The 22813-nt window shown below is 45.3% G+C and overlaps 1 protein-coding gene across 1 annotated transcript; it reads left to right on the top strand.

The window, feature by feature from the left end:
• Positions 1–761: 761 nt before the first annotated feature.
• On the top strand, positions 762–21881 carry gcn1 (GCN1 activator of EIF2AK4). The gene is made up of 57 exons (XM_057356724.1): positions 762–865; positions 1521–1629; positions 1860–1923; positions 2008–2139; positions 2215–2323; positions 2492–2590; positions 2669–2803; positions 2899–2967; positions 3049–3157; positions 3240–3314; positions 3385–3513; positions 3689–3739; positions 3827–3925; positions 4000–4173; positions 4246–4398; positions 4478–4570; positions 4657–4732; positions 4808–4967; positions 5040–5229; positions 5319–5443; positions 5600–5778; positions 5895–5988; positions 7441–7554; positions 7996–8194; positions 8301–8450; positions 9561–9748; positions 10398–10478; positions 10559–10702; positions 10787–10911; positions 11002–11191; positions 11392–11462; positions 11953–12118; positions 12218–12412; positions 12493–12739; positions 12913–13034; positions 13112–13226; positions 13325–13504; positions 13588–13808; positions 13904–13972; positions 14140–14278; positions 14625–14821; positions 14989–15131; positions 15249–15366; positions 15515–15730; positions 15824–15988; positions 16069–16230; positions 17217–17309; positions 17546–17689; positions 17774–18043; positions 18121–18234; positions 18368–18792; positions 19347–19461; positions 19689–19785; positions 20237–20385; positions 20635–20745; positions 20971–21192; positions 21304–21881. Exons 1-57 carry the CDS (start codon positions 848–850, stop codon positions 21427–21429), a joined length of 8025 nt encoding a protein of 2674 aa, XP_057212707.1. The 5' UTR covers positions 762–847; the 3' UTR covers positions 21430–21881.
• Positions 21882–22813: the final 932 nt, after the last annotated feature.

The raw sequence follows: 22813 nt of genomic DNA, 5'->3' as shown, positions 1-22813 counted from the left end.
TGTTTATGGTGTTTGTCTGTTAATCTTCACAAACTTAAATTTTATTTTTGCAGGGTGTTTTTGTCTTCTTGGATATATCTGCAACACATCGAAAGCTATAGTTGTTTTTAAATATTAATAATTAAGAGAAAAAGTATCTGAAATACAAATACGGTAGCAGTCTAAAACCATTGAATTAAAAATCGATTCTGAGGTAAAATAGCAAAATGTATTGTTTTACATCCATCAAGTGTGACCACTCAACTAAAGCTCGTGCCCTCTAGAGGCGCTAGAGCCATAAGAACCACAGGTGCGTCCCAAATCGCGCACGTATGCACTATTCTACGCCATTTTGTAGTTTAAATAGTGTGAGAAGTGCGTTCACATTGCACATTCTCAAAAAAGAAGTGCACTTAAAGTACCCGGATGATCATCCAAAAATATGAAGTGTGGAACTGGACACTTCACGCACTCGCAGGTTTCGCTTATGTAGCAGAAGGGAGGCGGGTGCTATCAGACGCTGCTCAAGCAAAACTCTCCTGCGAGAGTGATAACGCTTCAATCTGATGATGACTGAAGTAATGCTGTGCAAAACAGATGAAAACTACGTTAAATGTACAATGTAGAAGTTGATTTTTTAACAGGCATTGTGCCGTGCGATTGACGTCATTTGCGCTCGTCTGGGAAACCGATATACTTCCGGTTAGTTAGTATTCCATTTGGGACGATACTTCCCTTCTAAAATCCATACACCACATGGCTGAGTGCATAGTGCATAGTATGTGATTTGGTACACAGCTCACGTGTTCGAGGTCGGTAATGACCCGGAAGTGACGTCACCGGCCCTTTTCAGATCGAGGCCGGCAAGATGGCGGCGGACACGCAGGTTAGTGTGAGACGATGAGTAGCTGCATAAACATTTAAACACAAACTTTTCCTCAGCATCTCCTCGCCTTTTCGCTGTTTTTAAAAGGAGATAGGGAATAGCGTGCACGCGCTTGACGTTTGAAGGCGCTATTGAAAAAAATGCGTTAATATTATGCATTATTGGTGATTTAATACACAATAAATCCTTTTGTTATGGTTTTAATGTAGAGAGGGAGTGACGTTCGAACCAGGTTATTATTTTCATGTAACATATTTTCTGAAGTTGCTAATGAAAAACTATAAAAGAACAGTCATGATGACGCCTCATTTATAAACGGTTGTATATCTCATAGGTACTGTAGTATACTACAAAGTGTCTACAGTTTACGACAATCAATAGTATTAGTGTTTAATGTCGATTTTTTTCTAAGGTTTCCCCTAATGAACACTAATACTTGCTAAAATATCTACACTGATACTGTAAATCAATAACACATGAGTGATTGCTGGCTTCTATAATCTGAAGTCTCGCGTTATGATAATGTAGTGTAAATATTGATGTGAACCTGTCAGAACAGTATTGCAGTTTTATTGTATATTTTATTGCATGACACAAACCGTATGTGTTTTCATTCTGATCACATGTGAGATTCAAAGGTGGTTCTCTTGTACAGGGACAGGTTTCAGATACACTGAAGAGGTTTGCTGTGAAAGTCACGACATCCAGCGTCAAAGAGCGTAAAGAAGTTCTTGGAGAGCTGAAAGAATGTGTGAAAGGGAAAGGTAAATGTGGCTCCTCATGTGTGTATTGTGTCATGTATAGCTGCTTGTGAACGTTTCGATGCGTACATTTTTTTCGCCGTTATTAAGAAACAAGTTAAAACACGCTATAAGATTAAGTCTCAATAGCTTCTAATAGACCGAAATGTCAACTCTAAAATCCATGCTATGTATTATATAATGGTTTTATATACACATCATGATTTGAGTTGAAATGTTTAATGTCTCTTTAGATCTTCCTGAGCCGGCCATCAAAGGCTTGTGCAAACTCTTCTATCTCACCCTTCATAGATACAAGTACGTACAGCAGTTTTCCTCCTCGTGTCTGTCTCAGCATGTGGCTGTTCTTCAGATAAAGTTCAATTTCATTTTTCTCTTTAGGGATGCTGCGTCCAGACGAGCATTGCTCTCGGTCATCGAGGTGCTGGTCCAGTCGCAGCCGGACGCCATAGCAACCAACCTTCCCTCTGGCCTGCTGAGCTGTGGGGTGGTCAGCAAGGGCGTGATGCCTGGGTGAGTGACCCCAGCATTCATTCGGTTGTCAGATGTTAACTGACCACAGCTCTGAACAGATGGAATTGTCTACAGGAAGAGCACGGCGTCGGGTGCCTGCTGCGCCCTGCCCTGGACCTGTCTGATCGTCTGGACCGTCTTCCCCACCCCAGACAGAAGAGAAGGATCCAACTGGAAAAAACTGGCATGTTGACTTTGTCTTGTTCGTTATCTTGTTTATTACGTTTGAATAAACTGTGTAGAAAACCATCGTGTAACTGTTTCGACGCAATTTTGACATGTGCCGCGACGATGCTATACGCGTGTATTTTTATGGAATATTTGCTGAAGTGTACGTATCTCCTCCAATCAGGTTGAGGTTCAGAGTTTGCTGTTTGCAGAGGCGGTGGGCGGAGCTTCAAGGAATGCTCTCAAGTCAATCATTAAACGCTTTAACAGACTGTGGAAGGAGGTAAACCAGAATTCACCTTGTGCCTGATTTCTTAAACAAACCTGCGAATCTCTCTCGAATGCGTCGTTCATCTTTCAGAACCCGGGTCTGGCGGATCAGTACATGAGCAGTTTGCTGAGTTTGGATCAAAACTGCGTTTCTTTGCCTCTGCTGGGCTTGTGTGTGGATTTCTGCACATCACAGAAAGACATCAACACGATCAACAAACACAAGGTGACGACGTCAGCGCGTGCACTCGCTCCCGCAGAGTTAAACGTGTCCGATGTGTTTCCAGTGATGTTGAGCTCTTGTCTCTGGTTCTGTTGTAGGCGGCTCTGTTGGATCTCTACATGAAGACCGTTCTCATGAGTAAGACCAGACCACACCAGCACATACTGGTGAGAAGCTCTTTAGCTTTTCTGTGTTATTCCAAAGCCTTCAGCTTGTTGAGATGGTCAAGTGTGCTTTCGTGGTTTTAGGAGAAGAGCGGCTCCATTCTGCGTCACGTGTCTCACTCGGAGTTTAAAGAACACCTGCTGCCCACCCTACAGAAAGCTCTACTGCGCAGCCCTGAGAACTCCATACACAGTCAGTCTCACGCCGTCTCGCATACTCTCACACTTATTGCCTCATTTTGAAATCTCATTCTGTGTGTCGTATGTGTCTCCAGCTATCTCCTCCATGTTGGCGTATCTGACTCTTGATCTCAGTCAGTACTCGCTGGACATCGGGAAGGGCATCGCTAGTGAGTTCTACACGGTGTTGTGTGTTTCAGGTATTGTGTGCATGTGTATTGATGTGCGTGTGTGTTTCAGGTCAGCTGAAGGCAAATAATCCCGAGTTGATGGAGAAATCAGTGGAAGCGCTGGAGAATCTGGCCCATCAGTGCAGTGACGGCAGCGCTGTCCAGGACCTGGTCAAACATCTCTTCAGCATCCTCGGAGGTCACTGGACTCTTTATTCTCTCACGCACGCACTTTGAGTAAAACATTCAACTTCACGCTACCTTATGTGATTATGGCCAAACTTCCATCGGATCTGATCGTGTAGCTATGAATAAAACGTCTCTCTCTACATGAAGGATAAACTTCTCACTCTGTTGATGATTTTGTGTCACAGGTTCAGAAGGAAAGCTCACGGTGGTTGCCCAAAAGATGAGCGTTCTCTCAGGTAACATCCTTTCTAGCGCTCAAGGTCGGCTTTTCTTTATTGTCCAAGCGTCTGAAGTCGTCGTGTCTGTCTGTGTGTTTGAATCAGGAATCAGAAGTTGCAGTCATCACGCCGTGTCTGGTTCGTCCTCTCAGTCTCTGAGCTGCAGCGTGACCGTGATGTTCACACCGTACCTGCAGCAGGAAGGTAGGAAGACAGTCTGGAGTTACTGGAACGCCTCGCTGATGTAGACGTCTCACGATTATTCCTCTCTTCTCTAGTCCACGAGGGGACGCTGGTGCACGCGGTGTCGGTGTTATCTCAGTGGACGGACCGCTTGACTCTGGAGGTCCCATCGGAGCTGAGAGAATGGTTTAAAAAAGCCTTCACGCTCAAGACGTCAACGTCTCTGGTGCGCCACGCGTACCTGCAGGCCATGCTCGGGGCTTTCAAGGGTCAGTCAGATCCATTTATTGATCGGTGACATCATCAACTGCTTTCTTACCATGTTCCTTTTTCACGTGTAGGTGACACGCTGAGTCAGGCGGTCGACTTCCTCCCTCTCCTCATCCAAACGGTGGAGAAAGCTGCCGCCCAGAATACCCAGCATGCACTGCTGTCAGAGGCGGTGGCCGCCGCCGTGCTGCTCTGTCGTCTCTCTATGCTGGACTCTGTGTCTGGTGAGGTCTTGTCGCACGCACTGAACCGTCTCTTGTATCTCACGCTGACTTTCTAGCTCACGCTGTCTTGTGCGTTTAGAAGCGAAGCTGACGTCCTTTTGGAATCTGATTCTGGATGAGAAGAAGCCTCTCTTCACCACAGAGAAGTTTCAATCGCAGGCCAGCGAGGAAGGTAGGAAAGGATGATTTGAGTCCCAGCGAGGGTTACAACAGAACGTGATGTTGATTTTGCATCTCTGCTGTGTTCTGGACCCGCAGCTCTCTGTACCGTCCTGCATCTGTGTGAGAGACTGTTCCTGGACCAGCCACAGAGACTCACCGACAGCAAATCACAGTGAGTCAATGGAGTGAACAAATTGAACAATTTCCCGCATCGTTTCCTGTAATAATGTGTTCCCGCCCTTCTCAGAATGTATCATCAGGCCGCTGTGGCGGCTCTACTGTCACGTCTGTGGCGTGTGCGCAAACGTGCTCAACAGACCGTGAAGAAGCTCCTGTCCTCTCTGGGAGGCTCCGGCCTGGCCCACGGCCTTCTGGGAGAACTGCGTGTGGTCATCAACAAACACAAGGTGAGGATAGAAGATAAGGGAGTAGCTGCTATATATGCGCGAGCGTGTTTTCATTCATAACTCTTCTTTCAGATTCTGCCGTCAGATGTTCTTCAGACAGAAACGGGGGAGCTGACCGAGATCGGACGCTCATACGTGGCTCCTCGGACCCTGCTGGACGCTCTGAGCGTGATCTGCTCAGCTGCCGCCAAGTGGTACGACCAGACAGAGGCAGAAAAACTGGCTCTGGATATTCTCATCGTTACCCATCATCCCTCTGTCGGTCAGTCTCTCTCCTGATGGATTTATTTGTGTGTGTGTTTTTTATCACAGATGTTGAAATGTATTTAGCTGTCGTTCTCTCTCTTTCAGTGGCCATGAGGTCTGAGGTGTGGCCGTGTCTCCTGTCCATTATGAAGATAGATGCTGTTGAATTCATTGACAGACATATGGAGGTCATTCTACCTCGCCTGTTGGATACAAACGCGGACAATCGGGTCTGTTCAGCTTTGAGTTTCTTAAATTCATGTTGTAATGTCTTGTGTGGTCAGTCAGATTCACTTTATAGCGGCTCTTTTTGGTAAAGAACAACACATTGTGATGGGACTTTGGATGAACATGGTGATGTTAATATCATCTCTCTTTTTTCGTAGGCTGTTCAGAACGCCGTCGGCTCTCTGTCGGTCCTGTCCCCCACCAACCTGCTTCCACGTGTTATGGATCATGTGACCCAGCGATTGTCCAATCCAGCGCTGAGGCTGGTGACACGTCAGGAATATGCAATCATGCAAACGCCGGAGGGTGAACTGTATGACAAGAGCATCATCATGAGGTAAAGCCTCATCTCAAACTTCTCTGTAGAAACATCTGTGACATGAACATTAGCAAACAGTATGAATGTAAATGTGCTGCTGGTTCATAGCAAGCGTTGTTTTCTTGTTTTGACAGCGCGCAGCAGGAGAGCACGAAGAAAGCCAACATGAAGCGAGAGAATAAGGCGTATTCCTACAAAGAGCAGATCATAGAGCTGGAGCTACAGGAGGTGAGAGAGATCACGCGCATCATGAACTCACGGCATCTGAAAAACAACGACAGTAAAAGGATAGTTCTCCCAAAAATGAAAATCCTGTCATCGTTTACTCACCCTCAGATTGTTCCAAACCTGTATAAATGTCTTTGTTCTGCTAAACACAAAGGAAGATATTTGGAAAAATGTCTGTAACCAAACAGATCTAAATACTATGGGAGTCAATGGGGGATGAGAACCATTTGGTTACTGACATTCTTCCAAATATCTTCTTTTGTGTTTAGCATAACAAAGAAATGTGTACAGGTTTGGAACAATCTGAGGGTGAGTAAATGAATGTTGGGTGAACTATCCCTTAAAGGTGTGATGAACTGGGCTTGTTTATTGTTTTATACTGTTGTCTGAGGTCTACTTGTGACGTTCGCGTGTTTTTTACATTCAAAAACATCAAAATCAATAAGTAATAGGCTATTTTCTACCCGGGTTTTGAGGCCGGCTCTACAAACGCTCTGTTTAAATCGGCGTGCCGCATTGAAGTCTTGGAAGTAAACGCCCACTGCTATGATTGGATAGCAGTTTGCGTAGTAAGCTTAGTTGGAGCCTTCTGTGAATTTAGTTAGAGATGTAACGTTAGGTTACACATTAGCACCATTCGCACGAGATTAGCATTATCTGGAGACCTCTTGTGATTTATAAATTACCTCCCCACATCAGTATTTCATGTGACGCATTCGCACGGGATGATTTTACTCAAATTTACGGACTTATTTCCCGGATGTGACGGCAAGGCTTTGCGTATAGTTTGTATAGCCTATAGTTGTATGGTGTTTAATGATATATGACCGTACCTGTCAGCGTTTGAGACCTGTGATCGCGAAACGGACAGAAGATCACCGCGATCGCGGGTCTCAAATGTTATGAGAGACTCACGGTAAATTATGGATATGACCCAGCACCCGAAATAATACCAACACAGCCTCCATTATTCGCAAACTGTGGATAAAACCTTGAAAAATGATATATGAGCCCGCCAAATCACAGAGATGCCGATTCGCACGGGACTAATATCACAGACAACCTCTGCAATTATTACAAATGACTAGATGTCCCCAGGTAATACTAATCCCGTGCGAATAGGACTATCAGGGCACATCAAGCGATCTCTAACAAAGCAATAGTGACGCATAGTACAAAAATGTTGTACTCACATAAGATTGCTGCGCCATTCCTATCGGATCCAGTATTGACGGCACAGCACTGCTTTTTCATTTTAGTCTCTCCACAAATCCAGCGCCGACCTGTGCCTTGTTCACAAAGGAACATACAATTAAACACCAAAACATAGTGGAATGATTGTTAAAATAAACATGCGCATGTTTATGTGGTTGCATATTTTATATTTGTATGTAATGTATATGTTCTGTAACATGAAATAATTTGACTGACGCGTGTGTGTTTGTGTTGTAGGAAATAAGGAAGAAGAAGGGAATCAAAGAGGAGATTCAACTAAGCAGCAAACAGAAGGAGATGATGCAGAATCAGCTTGAGAAAGAGTCCAGCGTCCGCAAGAGACTACAGGAGGTGAGACGTCAAACCATCACGGCCAGCAGACTGACATGTGTCTCTCTAGACACGCCCCCTCACTCTCTTTATCTGCGTCTCTCTCTGACTTTCTCTCTTTTGCTGTGTATTATCTGTGGTTTTAAATACTCAGAGACATTGATTTCGGCGACAACTTGAATTTTGTTAGGCTAAGCTCAGAAGACAATTCATGATTTGAGGGAAAATGAAATGGAGCAGTTTAGAAAGTGTTTTCTTATTTTGTGAAATTCAATTTTCATCATTGTAAAGCCATTAAGGGATTCATCTGGTTTGGTTTGAAATGATTTAGTGATGTGGCTTTGTGTGTGGTCATTCATGAAAACTTCTAATGTTTTGTAATTTTGTGTAGATTTGACTAGGTAGTGTTTTGAGAAGTGTAATAAAGGTATTTAACAAATAAAACGTTCTGTCCTCTGTCAGTTGGACATGGAGTTGCAGTGTGCAGTTGGTCTGTTAGAAGCGTCTCTGGCCCATCGTCCGTCTCTGATCTGGATTCATCTTCCAGAAGTTGTGCAGGTTCTTCTGCCCCTCCTGCAGTCTCCTCTGGCCGCTCCTCATGTCAAAGAGGTCTTTCTGCACGCCGGCATCTGTCTGATGCTTAAAGAACTCCACTATCTGGGTGTGTGTTCCATTCACTGACTGGTTCACCTCTCATTCAAGTTTTCAGCATCACAGCTAGTTTCTTGAGCCCATCCTTTCTTCTCTTGTTTTCTCTCTTCATCCAGCGGTTCTTGTGGGTCAGGTGACTTTGCGACAGCTGAAGCCGGAGTGCGAGCTGGACCCCGCATGGGCTCAAGAAGATCTGAACACAGCGACCCAGCGCACCATCTTACTGCTGCACGCACACACAGTAGCTCAAAGAGAGAGCAAAACCGGTCAGTATCACACACACATGCATGTACAGGCATACACCACGTTTACATGGACAACAATATTTCAATATTAACACGATTAAGACTATAGTCTGATTAAGGATGTACCTGCAAACCGAGCTTTTTGATGACCTTAATCCGTCAAAAGCCATAATCGTAGTAAACACAAATTGAATTAAGACGTGTGGAACATTCCAATATTAATCGCGTTATCGAAGTGCAGTATAGACATGTACACATCTTAATCGCATTATTACCAGCGTGTCGGACTTTTTGCGGCACTTTACAGGGTGCACACACGGCAGTGGTCAACCGTTTGACGGCAAACAAAAGAGCATGGCTTCAAAGGTTGTTTTCCGAGCGGTAACAGTTCTTAAAGAAATTGATATTGCGAAGTGCCTTGATGGCCGTAAGAACAGGAATGGCGTTCTGGAGGGAACATTGGATAGTGTCGCGTGGGGACGTATAATCGATCTCAAGTTCTATGTACTACATGTAAAACGGGAACATGAAAGGTATATTCTTAAAGCAACTCATGAAAACACTTGACTTTTCGTTCCATTGACTTCCATTCATACATATGCGAATGCGACAAGCCCATCCGAAGATATTTCACTGCGTAGCAAAGTTCAAGTTTGGTGAACTCTGACCTGCGAATTCGCGTCACTAGAGTGCGTGAGACCAATAGAAGATGAAAACGTCACAGCGTGACCTCTTGGTACAGAAATGTGAAAGATGGACAAATCGCTCGCGCACGTTTTAGCAGCACCATCCGAACGAATTTCACATGCTCAAAGTCTAGTCTGACCGCGGCATAACTCCGAATAAAGCAAATAATTTGATTACTGATGTCCATGTTAATGTAGAAATCTGAGCGTTTCATGCTTTTTTAAACTTTAATGTAGACATTATGCAGATAATATGGCTTATCCAGAAATGTACATATCAACAATTTGGTATTTTGCATTTTAATCCAAATGAGTGAAGCCATTGCAAATTTCAGCCAATCATAACACACATCATTTGCGTACAAAAGTCACAACGCATGTGTAAACGGAAGTATTACTGCTGTCGGCTGTTTTCAGAGTTTGTATTGTTGTGATGGTTTCATAGGCTCAGATGTTTGCGCCCTGTCGGCACCGGCGTTCTCCTTCTGCTTCCCGCTGCTGCAGACCGTGTTGAGTCAGAGCAGCGGATCATCCGAAGAGTCCGAACTGATGATGACACACGTGCTGCAGATCATCAACACGCACGCGCAGCTGCGAGCACAGTCTAATGACAATGACGTGCTTATAGATGAGGTAAGAGTAACTATTACAATGTCCTTCAAATGTGTAACATTGCTGTGTGTGAATGTAAGCAGTCTGCCAAGTTGTAGAGCCGAAAGTGAACGAATGACAAAGTTATGAGACGACTCTGAATCACGCGAACGAGTCGTCTGTCGTTCTAGTTTCAGTTCCGTGTCAGATGTGCGTCACTTGATGTAATGCACGTCTACGTTCCTTTTGCGACGCTGTACACGGTAGACCAATCACAGCAGACTAGACCATCTGACCAATCAGATCAGAGTAGGCTGACAGAAAGGAGGGGCTTAGAAAGATGAATCACCGAACGAATCATTTGAGAGTCAGTCAAGACGTGAGGTAATAAGAACTGCCTATTATTAGAAAAGGAAAGTGGTTTTACACCGCGTATGTACGAAAACCACTCCATAAACCAAAGTAAAACCTTAAAAAGCACAAAATACTTTCTCTTTACAGATTCGATAATGACTAAGTGCAGATTTTTGTGTTGGAAATGGTATTAACACAAGTGATCATTTATGTTTGGGATACTCCTGTTCACGATATTAGATTTTCACAGTGAAGGATGTCTGTAGTGTGCACACTTTTACATTGAGTATGCAGATTTTGTGTGTGTCACATCAGGTTTTGTTTCATGTTTGTGCAGAACGGTCCAGAGCTGCTGCCCAGAGTTCAGATGCTGCTGCTGTTGACTAAAGTGATCGGCACATCCACACCACGCCTTCAGGTACTGCCACCATCATTCACCAGCACCTGGGACGCACACACACACAAGACAGATGCGTGTTAATGCCGTGTGTGTTGTAGGTTCTGGCTTCGGGCTGTTTGACGGCTCTGTGTACCAGCGCTGGAGGACAGATGGGCTGCGCTCTCGCCGAACAGCCTGAGATTGACGTTCTGCTGGACGCGTTACTGTCTTCATGTTTCTCAGTGAGAGACGCGGCACTGCGGGTTAGTTTCTCTCTCTCTTCTCTTCTCCTCTCTTTGCTGCTTTGAACTACGGTTGAATCAAAGCCTGTTGACTGACTCCGGTAGGGTCTGTTGGAGATGGAGTTGGCGTTACCCACGGACGGCTCGGACGCCAGCGGTCTGAAGGTGCTGAGGAGACTGTGGGTGGCTAAATTCGATGTGGAGGAGCAGGGCAGAGTTCTGGCTGAGAAGTGAGTCACATGCTGAATTTGTGCCGTGAGGATTATGTAAAGTGAGCGCGAGTTGTCGTCATGTTGTCATGTCTTTCTTATCTGTATCAGGATCTGGCAGACTCTGTGTCTGGAGCTCGTGTCTGATCTCTGTCCGCTGCTGATCGAGGACGTCATCCATCACGTGGAGGTTGTGAGGTCGGCGGGCGCGGAGGCTCTTTCCAGTGCCATCAGCCAATACCTGGACCAATCTACCACGGTTCTGAGCCGGCTCACCGAACTCTACCATCAGAAACTCTACGTGAGTATCGCGTATAACAGACAGCTGTTACTTTTTCATGCTGTTGTGGAAGAGTGAAGCCTTACAGAGAACGAAACATCATCTGTTTTAACTGTTTGTAATCATTATGATCATATGGTCGTTGTGAGGCCGGATTGCTCTCGAGTCAAGAAAGTAAACATCGCTTTGATTCTCACCGAGTGATTTTTCTGTGTCTCCAGAGACCTCCTCCAGTTCTTGATGCTCTGGGACGTGTCATTTCTGAATCTCCGCCGGACCAGTGGGAGGCCAGGTATAACATACAGCCCTTCCAGTTACATTACATCGCATCTTACAGTCGTTCATTCAGCATAACGTGAGTGATCATGTGACTTTTTTGTACACCACGTGATCCGTGTATGTGACAAAAAGTGTTTCCATTCCAGTTTTGTGAAATATTTGATTTGATTAATAATCATTTATTGTATTGCCTGAACAAAACTCGTGTGCGAGTACAAGCTTTTTTTGCGTGGGAGTTTGCCAGGTTTGCATCGGGTGTATTTTCAGTTCGCTATTTCAGTTTGCGCATTTTGAAAGGTAATGGAAATGCAGCTAATGTTGCTTTATAGATATTAAGTCACTCTGGTGATCTCGTGAATTTTATAACCGGGTCAAGATGTGATTAAAGAATAGACAGAACTTGCTGAATGATGTAAAGTATCAAACTAACGTTTTCAGTAAGTTGAGACATTATCAGTTTCCTCTCTGGAGGATTGTGAGTGATGTGTGTTTTCTGTGTGCAGGTGTGGCATTGCTCTGGCTCTTAACAAACTGGCTCAGTACCTGGGTGAGAGTCAGGTGACACCTCTCTTCCTGTTCTTCGTGCCGGACGCTCTGAACGACAGACACCCGGAGGTGCGCCGATGCATGCTGGATGCTGCACTGTCCGCCCTCAACACGCACGGCAAGGTATCCACCCCCACATCCCGACGCTCATGTCCCGTAGCAAAGCCATCACGATTCTTCTTGACATGTTTACTTCACTGTGATGTCATCTCTGTCCTGCAGGACAACGTGAGCTCTCTGCTGCCTGTGTTTGAGGAGTTCCTAAAGAGCGCCCCGCAGGACGCCAGCTACGATTCTGTGCGACAGAGCGTGGTCATTCTCATGGGTTCACTGGCCAAGCATCTGGACAAGAGTGACCCGAAAGTTAAACCCATCGTGGCTAAGCTGATCACGGCCCTTTCTACACCCTCACAGCAGGTGTGAAACGCTTTTGAACGTCTCTGTCGACAAGACGCACCACAGCATAAAGTTACACGCAGTAATCTCTCTCTCTCCAGGTCCAGGAGTCAGTGGCCAGTTGTCTGCCGCCTCTGGTTCCAGCTATAAAGGAAGACGCTGGTGGGATGGTGAAGAAACTTCTGGAGCTCCTGCTCGAGAGTGATAAATATGCCGAGCGGAAAGGTGCCGCGTACGGGCTGGCCGGTCTGGTCAAAGGTCTGGGAATCCTGTCGCTCAAACAGCAGGAGATCATGAGCACTCTGACCAACGCAATTCAGGATAAGAAGAACTCCAGACGCAGAGAGGGTGAGCACGACTATAACACGGCTGATCGAGAGAGCTTTCTTCTGCTTTTAAGAGGCAGTGTTTCCATGATCCGTCTCATGTCAAAACGAGGTTGCTTCAGTCTGCGCGAGTTGTCAATGTGATCGTTATCTGATCTTCAGTGTGCACGCTAACATCCTCTCTCAATCTCACAGGAGCTCTGTTTGCCTTCGAGATGTTGTGTAACATGCTGGGGAAGTTATTCGAGCCGTACGTGGTCCATGTTCTTCCTCACCTCCTCCTGTGTTTCGGGGATGGGAATCAGTATGTCAGAGAGGTAAGCGCACGCGTCCGGTGCCGTCCATCTGCACGTGTGTCTGACGTCTCGTGATCTTCACGTCTGTTCTGTGTCAGGCTGCAGATGATTGTGCCAAAGCCGTGATGAGGAACCTGAGCGCTCACGGTGTGAAGCTGGTCCTGCCTTCTCTGCTGGTGGCGCTGGAGGAGGAGTCCTGGAGAACCAAAGCAGGTCAGACTCCACCGTAAACAAACACCGGCATTGCCACTTCTGACACTCATAGGAAGCTTTTCGAGAATGCAAACAGGAACGTAAACCTCTCTCTGTAGGTTCTGTGGAGTTGTTGGGTGCGATGGCTTATTGCGCCCCTAAGCAACTCTCCTCGTGTCTGCCGAACATCGTGCCCAAACTGACCGAGGTTCTGACGGACTCTCATGTGAAGGTCCAGAAGGCCGGTCAGCAAGCTCTCCGACAGATCGGCTCGGTCATCCGTAACCCTGAGATTCTGGGTAGGTTTTATGTTTTAAACCGTTTTCTGTTCTGTTTGAATGACACGGAGATGATGATGATGATGGTGTTGTGAATTGTGCAGCGATCACGCCCATCCTGCTGGACGCTTTGACCGACCCGTCTCATAAGACGCATCACTGCCTACAAATGCTGCTGGACACAAAGTTTGTGCACTTCATAGACGCTCCGTCTCTGGCTCTGATCATGCCCATCGTTCAGAGAGCGTTTCAGGATCGATCCACCGACACACGCAAGATGGCCGCACAGATCATAGGAAACATGTACTCGCTTACCGACCAGAAGGTGTGAAACGATTCGTCATAACTTGTACTCTCATATCCGTAATATCAAATGAGATGTTCTGAACGTGTAAATGTTAATAACTTGTTTTACTGCAGGATTTGTCTCCATATCTTCCCAGCGTGATTCCAGGACTGAAAACGTCTCTGTTGGATCCCGTGCCAGAGGTAAAGAAAGTGTCTGCGTGTTTTTCCTTTATGTAAAAGGATTCTTTGGCGTTGTAATTTTGTTTTTACATGAGGGCTTTCACCCTCCTCTTACTCTTAAAATCGCTCAAACGTTACAAGCGTTTAAATCTGCAGTGTGTAACGTCCCGTCTGCTTCTGACCGGCAGGTGCGAACCGTCTCGGCTAAAGCTTTGGGTGCTATGGTGAAAGGGATGGGCGAGTCCAGCTTTGAGGATCTGCTGCCGTGGCTGATGGAGACGCTGGCTTCAGAACAGAGCTCTGTGGACCGCTCCGGTGCAGCTCAAGGTGAGAACGGATCAACAGAGGGCAGCAGAGAGCTGAGAGAGCTCAGATCCTAATCCAGCAGAAGTTTAGCAATATACAACAACTGAGGCGGAAACGAACATAAATAAAAATAATTCTTTCAAACTTTCAAAACACGATTGAATGATAAAACCATCTGACTTAAAAACTGCATGTATATTTACGCCTCTTATCCTAATCTACAGCTTAAATCTTTAGAGCATTATTGGGAATGTTTATTTGACTAACTTGAACAAAAACTGGTCTTTGTATTGTATTTTTAACGCTTTTGTTCACCTCGTGTCTTTCGAAGCGTTCTGGTGCTGACGTCACTCTGTGTGTGTTTCAGGTCTGGCTGAGGTGATGGCAGCGCTCGGTGTGGAGAAGCTTGATAAACTCATGCCGGACGTGGTGCAGACGGCCAGTAAACTGGACATCGCCTCTCATGTCAGAGATGGATACATCATGATGTTCATCTACCTCCCGCTCACGTTTGGAGAGAAATTCACGCCGTATGTGGGTCCCATCATCCCCTGTATCCTGAAGGTAAGACGTTTGTCACTGCGTGCTTCTCTACCACTTTATTACATCATGATAGTAGATTCGTTTTCTGTCTGCCAATCTACCCGTCTCTCTCTCTTCCTGCCGGTCTATATTATTATTATTATTATTATCTTCCAACTATTTTTTCAACATGAGCTGTGTGTTTGCAGGCTCTGGCCGATGAGAACGAGTACGTGAGAGACACGGCTCTGCGCGCAGGTCAGCGTATCGTCAGCATGTACGCTGAGACCGCCATCGCTCTCCTGCTGCCAGAGCTGGAGCAGGGTCTGTTTGATGATCTCTGGAGGATCAGGTACATCACACGCACACACTTTCAGCTTTTTATAACTGTCCCTCCATCAGTTCATAAGTTAAGACCCCTCAGCTGTGGTTGTCATAGTGATGGATGCTGATGCGAGTGTTCTTTTAGATTCAGCTCGGTGCAGTTGCTAGGAGACCTGCTGTTCCACATATCCGGTGTATCGGGCAAGATGACAACAGAGACGGCGTCGGAGGACGACAATTTTGGCACAGCCCAGTCCAACAAGGTAACAAGTAATGAGCTCCTGGAGCAGACCGCAGTAACAGCGTTCACCCTGCTGTCAGGACCTCTGGCTCTCATTAGAGAAAGATATATCCCACAATTCTTGTTGTCATGAACGTTGTATAAATATCAGAGTTTCCTGCATTTTTTAGGCCATTATTGGAGCGCTGGGCGCCGAGAGGCGGAACCGTGTGCTTTCCGGGCTCTACATGGGCCGCTCGGACACACAGCTGGTGGTGAGGCAGGCGTCTCTTCACGTGTGGAAGATCGTGGTGACAAACACGCCCCGCACGCTGCGCGAAATCCTGCCCACCCTCTTCACGTTGCTGCTGGGGTTCCTGGCCTCCACCTGCTCGGACAAAAGAACGGTACACGGACACATGAGTTCAGCACATCAGTTGCTTGTTGTCGACAGAAAGTCTCTAGACATGACTCTGAAGTTTCGGTCTGTTGCTCTTTAGATCGCTGCTCGTACTCTGGGTGATCTGGTGAGGAAACTGGGCGAGAAGATCCTGCCCGAGATCATTCCCATCCTGGAGGAGGGTCTGCGCTCGGACAAGAGCGACGAGAGACAGGGCGTGTGCATCGGCCTCAGCGAGATCATGAAGTCGACCAGCAAAGACGCGGTGAGTCAGGCAGAGATGCTGAAGATGAAATCACATTCAGGAGGTGTTGTGGCGATCTGACGGGTCTGTGTGTCTGTCAGGTTCTGGTGTTCTCCGAGTCTCTGGTCCCCACCGTACGGAAGGCTCTGTGTGATCCTCTGGAGGAGGTCCGAGAAGCGGCTGCGAAAACCTTTGAGCAGCTTCACACAACCATCGGTCACCAGGCGCTCGATGACATCCTGCCCGCACTGCTCAAGCAGCTGGTACAGACTCATTTACTTATCCATTACTAGGGATCTAACGATTCACCGTGAGCCAGTTGAAAATCGATTATAGATGGTTTCATCTTAACAACGTAAACAAATGTTACTGCGCATGTGCACTTTTGTGACCCCAACTGAACTTCCGGAACACATTCACAAACAATAGAGCGCCTGTAGATGATATCTGATAACAATCAAAAGAAACCGAGAAGAACCGTTACTTCGCTAAACTTGCCTCTCAAACATTATGAATGTAGACTGCGATACCAAGCTCAACCACTAGATGTCAGTGTCCCACAGGGTTTGTTTAAATGCGACCGAACTACAGGACCCATTCAACAGATTGTTTTTAATAAAATGAACATACAACAAAATTCAACAAATCCTTTATTTAATAGTTATTATACTGTAAAATAATAATATGAACAAATATTAACATAAATTTAAAGAAATATAAATTATTATTAGACACTAGCCAAACACAAACCGGAAGTTAACTGGGGGTATGAAGTGGTCTATATATGTGACGATTCAAGCCGGTTGAGATGTTAAATGAATCGCAATACATGTTTTGAACAGCAGGGGTCGCTGTGTTTACCGCAAACTTGGAAAACGTGGTTATGCGGTTATTTCTTAAGTGTAAAAAAGCCACGAAAAACAACTTAGTTTGTTTATTTTAAAGAGACTTTTGTATTATTCATATTTTTTTTGATTGAGAATTTGTTTTCAAATTTAGTTTAGTTTTGTTATTTGACATTTTTATTTTCCAAAGAAATGTGCAGCATTTGAGAAATAATAAAAGGGCAGTTCATTTCTAATTAGTCTCAACTCATTTTGTAAAAATAAATGGTATCGTGAGCTGAGTGAATCATTACATGCCTATCCATTACTGACCCCACAGTTAACAGCGTCCCTTCATCTTGTGGAACACGTTCGCTTTGAGATGATGTTCATGATGCGGGGCTGTAAATGTGTGTTGGTTACAGGAGGATGAAGGGACGTCTGAGTTTGCGCTGGACGGACTGAAGCAGGTCATGGCCGTGAAGAGTCGCTCGGTTCTGCCTTACCTGGTGCCTAAGGTGAGTTCTGTCCCAGTCAGCAGACATAAACCATTGACGGTCTGCTGATCATCTTTTCTCTTTAAGAACTGCCTATTTAGGTGGAAAAAGAGTCACATTAAGTTAGTCAAATCAACCATATTTCATAGGGGTGGAAACTTGAGGACGTAGTTTCAAAGAAAGAAGCGAGTGTTTTGTCTCTTGGAAATTGTTTGGAAACGTATCATTTGAGTGTCTGATGTGTTTCTCATCTGCAGCTAACAGCTCCTCCTGTGAACACTCGTGTCCTGGCCTTCATCTCGGTGGTGGCCGGAGACGCCCTGACGCGTCATCTCGGTGTGATTCTGCCCGCGCTGCTCTCCTCTCTCAAAGGCAAGCTGGGAACAGAAGAAGGCCTGCAGGTAAACAGCAGCTGTCAATCATCGCACTTCCACCCTTCACAATCCCAAACCCTCTGTGACCGCCCGCGTGCGTTTCCTCCGCAGGAGCTGAGTAACTGTCAGACGGTCATTCTGTCTGTAGAGGATGAAGTCGGGCGGAGAATCGTCATCGAACATCTTCTTGAATCCACTCGAGGAGCAGACGCGGGGCTGAGGCAGGCGTCCGTCACCATCCTCAACGCATACTTCTCTCGCACGCGGCTGGATTACAGCGCTCACTTGCGTACGCTGCTGTCCGGACTCATGCGTCTCATGAACGACACCAATCCAGAGGTGCTCAGCCAGAGCTGGGACACCATCAACTCCATCACCAAGGTAGGAGATCCTTCACGTGCAGTGGGTTTAAATCCTAAAGCCATTCCTGAAGAGTAACCTTTTATGCGTTTGTGTAGAAACTGGATGCTGGCAGTCAGCTGGCTCTGATCGATGACTTGCACCGAGACATCCGTTCAGCTGCTGCCGAGGTCAAAGGTCAACACTTGCCTGGCTTCTGTCTGCCTAAGAAGGTGAGTGTCACTTCGAGAGATCAAATCGGATTCGTGCGGAACATAAACGTCATGCATGTGTTCAGAATGGCTCGCTGTCTAGAAATGAGTAGGACGGAGATGTCACAAACTCTCGCCTCTGTATCTCTCTCAGGGCGTGACCTGCATTCTCCCTGTGCTCCGAGAAGGCGTGCTGACAGGAAGTCCAGAGCAGAAAGAGGAGGCGGCCCGTGCACTGGGAGGAGTCATTAAGCTGACATCAGCGGAGGCGCTCCGCCCCTCTGTGGTCAACATCACCGGACCACTCATCCGTATCCTCGGAGACCGTTTCGCGTGTTCCGTGAAGACGGCTCTGTTAGAAGCGCTCACTCTGCTGTTGGCCAAGGTGGGCATCGCTCTGAAGCCCTTCCTGCCGCAGCTCCAGACCACCTTCCTGAAGGCGCTCCAGGACTCCGGCCGGGCGGTGCGGCTCCGGGCGGCCGAGGCCCTGGGTCAGCTGGTCTCCATACACACTAAAGTAGATCCGCTGTTCACGGAGCAGCTGGCGGCCATACGCAACGCAGAGGACTCGGGAGTCAGGTGATGACACGGTTAAACCTGATCAGAGATTGCTTTTGGTCATTTCCAACCTTCAGCTTTTTTATTTATCTGTACGGCTCAGTCGAGTTAAAATATAAATGCAGTCAAATCGAAATAATGTTGAATTTCAGTAGCAAAATGCACCATTGAGGACAAGTGTGAGTCTATAATAAATGTAGAAAATAATAAATCGTCATGTATTTATTTTTATTTATACGGTTCAGTATTACAGTTTAAAACTAAGATTTATGAAGGATGGCTGAAACGTTGCTACTAGTGTTAACAGTTGTGAATGATTCAGGGACGTTTTGTACAATTTTCAGAACTGGTTTTTAATCAAAAAGCACTTGAATTTCTACACGTTTAACAGCAGTGAATACAAATATCTGAGCAGCTGCTGGTCACTACAGGATAAGCTGTACAAAATAATGAAATGTATATTCGCAATCATTTTTATCGTGTTCTGTGTCCTGCTGCATCTTGCTTCGTTGGGGAATAAATCTGTGTGATAAAATAATGTGCCGAGAGTATTCATCTGTGTCTTTCCGTTGCAGGGAGACCATGTTACAAGCCCTTCGCTTTGTCATCCAGGGTGCAGGGTCAAAGGTCGACCCCGCCATCAGAAAAAACATCATCACAATACTGCTAGGCATGCTGGGACACGATGAGGTATATTTAGTCTACCAGACACGGATGACGTTTGTTTTACTTTGTAAATTAAACGTAATGCAGGTATAAAAACTGAATACTCACGACCGTCTGTATAGTGTTTGTGTTTCAAGCAGTGATGTAGCACAGGATGTGGTCATGGAAGTGTGTCAGTGTAGCCTCACCTCACCTCGCTTGCTCTCTCTCTGTGTGTGTGTGTGTGTGTGTGTGCGTGCGTGTGTGTGTAGGACGCCACGCGGATGGCCTCTGCAGGGTGTGTTGGCGAGCTCTGCGCGTTTCTTACAGAAGAAGAACTCAAGAGCGTCTTACAGCAGCATGTTCTTGGTAAGATCACACACGTCTAGCACCCTCGAGTCAAAAATACTTGGCTCTAAACACAAGTTATAAAGTGACTCATAGCCACAAGATGAATAGCTCTCATTCTCTGAATTTTTTGTTTTTATGGCAACACTCCAAAAACTATTCATGTGCAGATTACATTTGTTTGACGTGGTCAAGTGAAGTGGGAGCATCACAGCTAATAAAACACAATTTCCAAACTGTCAGTTTGACGTGGACAGTTTTGACTGGTTTACAAACCATTTCCTATTAAAGGGATTGTTCACCCTGAACATGGGCAACCAAACAACATAAAACCACTGAGACATTTCTCAAAATAACATCATCTGTGTTCCACTGAAGAAAGAGTCACATGCGGATTTTAAATGACATGAGGATGAATAAATGATGACCTAATATTTTGCTAACCGTACACACATCATGTCTGTCTGTGCAGCGGACGTGTCTGGTGTGGACTGGATGGTGCGTCACGGTCGGAGTGTCGCTCTGGCTATCGCAGTGAAGTCTGCTCCCTCTCAGCTGTGTTCAGAGGAGTACAGATCCACCGTTCTGGAGGCCGTGTTATCCAGCGCCACGGCCGATCGAGTAAGACACAAAATTCATCTCGCAGCCTGATCTCTTGACTGTACCACTGAAGCAACACAGTTTGTGTTCAGAGAACGCGACATTCACGGACGAGTTCAAATGTGAAATCAATGACGACGCAATAATAGAGCAGCAAGTCATGAATCTCTTTGAGATAACGATGCAGCTGTGTGCAGGAAAGCATTTCTTCTGTGTTCTTTAGTTCTTGGTGTTCTTCATCATCGTCATCATTTATGTTCTGTGCTGTAGATTCCCATCGCCTGCAGTGGCATCAGGGCCATGGGTTACCTGATGAAACACCAGCTCTGCTCGGAAGGAGGAGAGGCCATCTCACCTCGTATCATCACGCAGTTTGTGAAGGTACAGCCCATGACAAATGCAGAATCGACGGCCTGAAACCATTGAATTACATAAAGGATTTTCCGTGCATACAGAAAATGCGCATGCTGTTTATAGCATGAATGCTGCATAATATTACTTTCAAAGATGTTAGGTAGTGTTTTATTTCAAACACACGCAGTTCATTTGACCAGAATGATTCAGATGTTGGCGAGTATGACTGATGTGCCGCGGCTCCTCCCACAGTGTCTGCAGAACCAGTCGAGTGATATTCGTCTGGTGACAGAGCGTGTGCTGTGGTGGGTGTGTAAGGAGGCGGAGACTCCCGCTCTAGAACCCAATCTGGTGAAACCGGTCATCAAAGCCCTGCTGGACAACACCAAAGACAAGAACACCAGCGTCCGAGCCCAGAGTGAACACACGCTGGTCAGTTTACTGCGACTGCGCCAGGCAGAGAGCGGCATGCAGGTGAGCATGCAAAATGCACATGCATCGTTCTTACACATTGTGGGTGAAACCGATTAAATTGTAATAGTGCGGTGTCATCAACATTTGTGCGTGTTTCTTTTTTTTTCCCAGAGCATCAGCGTGATCTTGGACTCGGCCAGTAATGAGCTTCTGTCAGAATGTTACAGAAGATCCCTGAAGAAGATCTCTGGCCTTCCTGACTCCAATGAGGAGATCGATGACACCATCCTCACATGATTGACAGCATCAGTCTTTCTCTGGATCTGAATGCTTCAGTCACTGATGTTCTTAAAGAACGAGCGATTGTGCTTAACATATTAGAGACCTGCATCTGTCAGTTACAAACACACGCGAGCTTTGACTGTCCGTGTCATTTACGCCATGAGAAAAGCCTGGGAAATTATTTATTGTGCTAAACCCCTGAAATGATCTTAAATTGATATTTCCTTTATTTGGCTGATTATTTGTTTGTTTTTTTATGAAAAATTAAGTATTCATTTGTGCCAATTCTTAACAAACAGTGATGTTTGAATGCCCCTTGTTTAGTTTTGAGGCTGTTTGTGTGAGCCATTAAAGACCTAAAGGATGTGATGCTGATGTTCTTCAGTTCGAGCTGTGTCCTCTAATAATGGTTGTATGAATAAAAGAAAATGAAACGTTGGTTTAATAAACGGTTTGATTTAACCTGATGATTTTTCTGGTTGTCCTTCAATCGTTGGCTTTGAGTTAATCCTCTCTCTCCTGCTCTAAATGATCTTATTTAAAGTGAAAAATAAGAGATATAACAGATCTGTGGTTAGAAATGTATATAACTGAAGCAGTTCGTTTTATTTTGCATGGTGTCAAAAATCACCAAATTGCACTTTTTAAATAAGTCAAGTTTAGAAAACGATTAGTAAAAGTTTTGCATGCGTTGAATCATCCAAGATAAATGCTTTGCATATCACAGTCAAGTGTTTAAACTCGGATGACAAGATTACAGATAAAGAGACATAAACACTGTAAATGATTTTAGGCTCAACTTCAGCTCTGCCATAATGTCTGTGGATAAATCTATTTAGAATTTGCAGTTTTGCCTTGTAAATACTATGACTTTACTAATAAATGATCTTTATCATTATGCCTCTAAATTCAATGAAAGCGAATTCAGCACAAAATGAGGAACAAAAACAACGTCGACATGAATAATAATGATTTTGTTTTATTTCTCCCACCAGACGAGTCACATGATCCCATTAAAAAAATTCAACAACTACACTTTTCCTTAACTCGTATCTAGACAGCTTTAGCATCAATGTATACTATTATTTTCAGCGCTAAACAAATATCAAAATTAAAGATGTTTTAAACATTTACAGCTTACGTGACATTAATTATTTGCAATTGCACAGTATAATTTATTTTCTATTTTTTAAACGCATCTTTTTTCTGAGATGTTTATTTTTACATAAAGCGAAGCTGGGTTTAGTAAAACCTCTATATAAATAACATTTTCATATGACATAGGCCTAATTGTCATATATTTTAAATATATTTTTCCCACATCCATTACCAGAAAACATTGACCCATATACCCGTCATAACGCCTCCTTTATCCGCTGATACTTTTATCGCGGGCTTG

This window comes from Triplophysa rosa, linkage group LG17, assembly GCF_024868665.1.
Source record: "Triplophysa rosa linkage group LG17, Trosa_1v2, whole genome shotgun sequence".
Classification (NCBI taxonomy): domain Eukaryota; kingdom Metazoa; phylum Chordata; class Actinopteri; order Cypriniformes; family Nemacheilidae; genus Triplophysa; species Triplophysa rosa.
This window is presented reverse-complemented; position numbering and strand designations above follow the sequence as displayed.

What these genes read in the sequence shown, in the direction of transcription:
- gcn1 (XM_057356724.1), top strand. An exon ending in CTCACCGACAGCAAATCACA is followed by an intron (nt 4,733 to 4,807) that starts GTGAGTCAATGG and finishes CGCCCTTCTCAG; the next exon opens with AATGTATCATCAGGCCGCTG. An exon ending in TCAAAGAGAGAGCAAAACCG is followed by an intron (nt 8,451 to 9,560) that starts GTCAGTATCACA and finishes ATGGTTTCATAG; the next exon opens with GCTCAGATGTTTGCGCCCTG.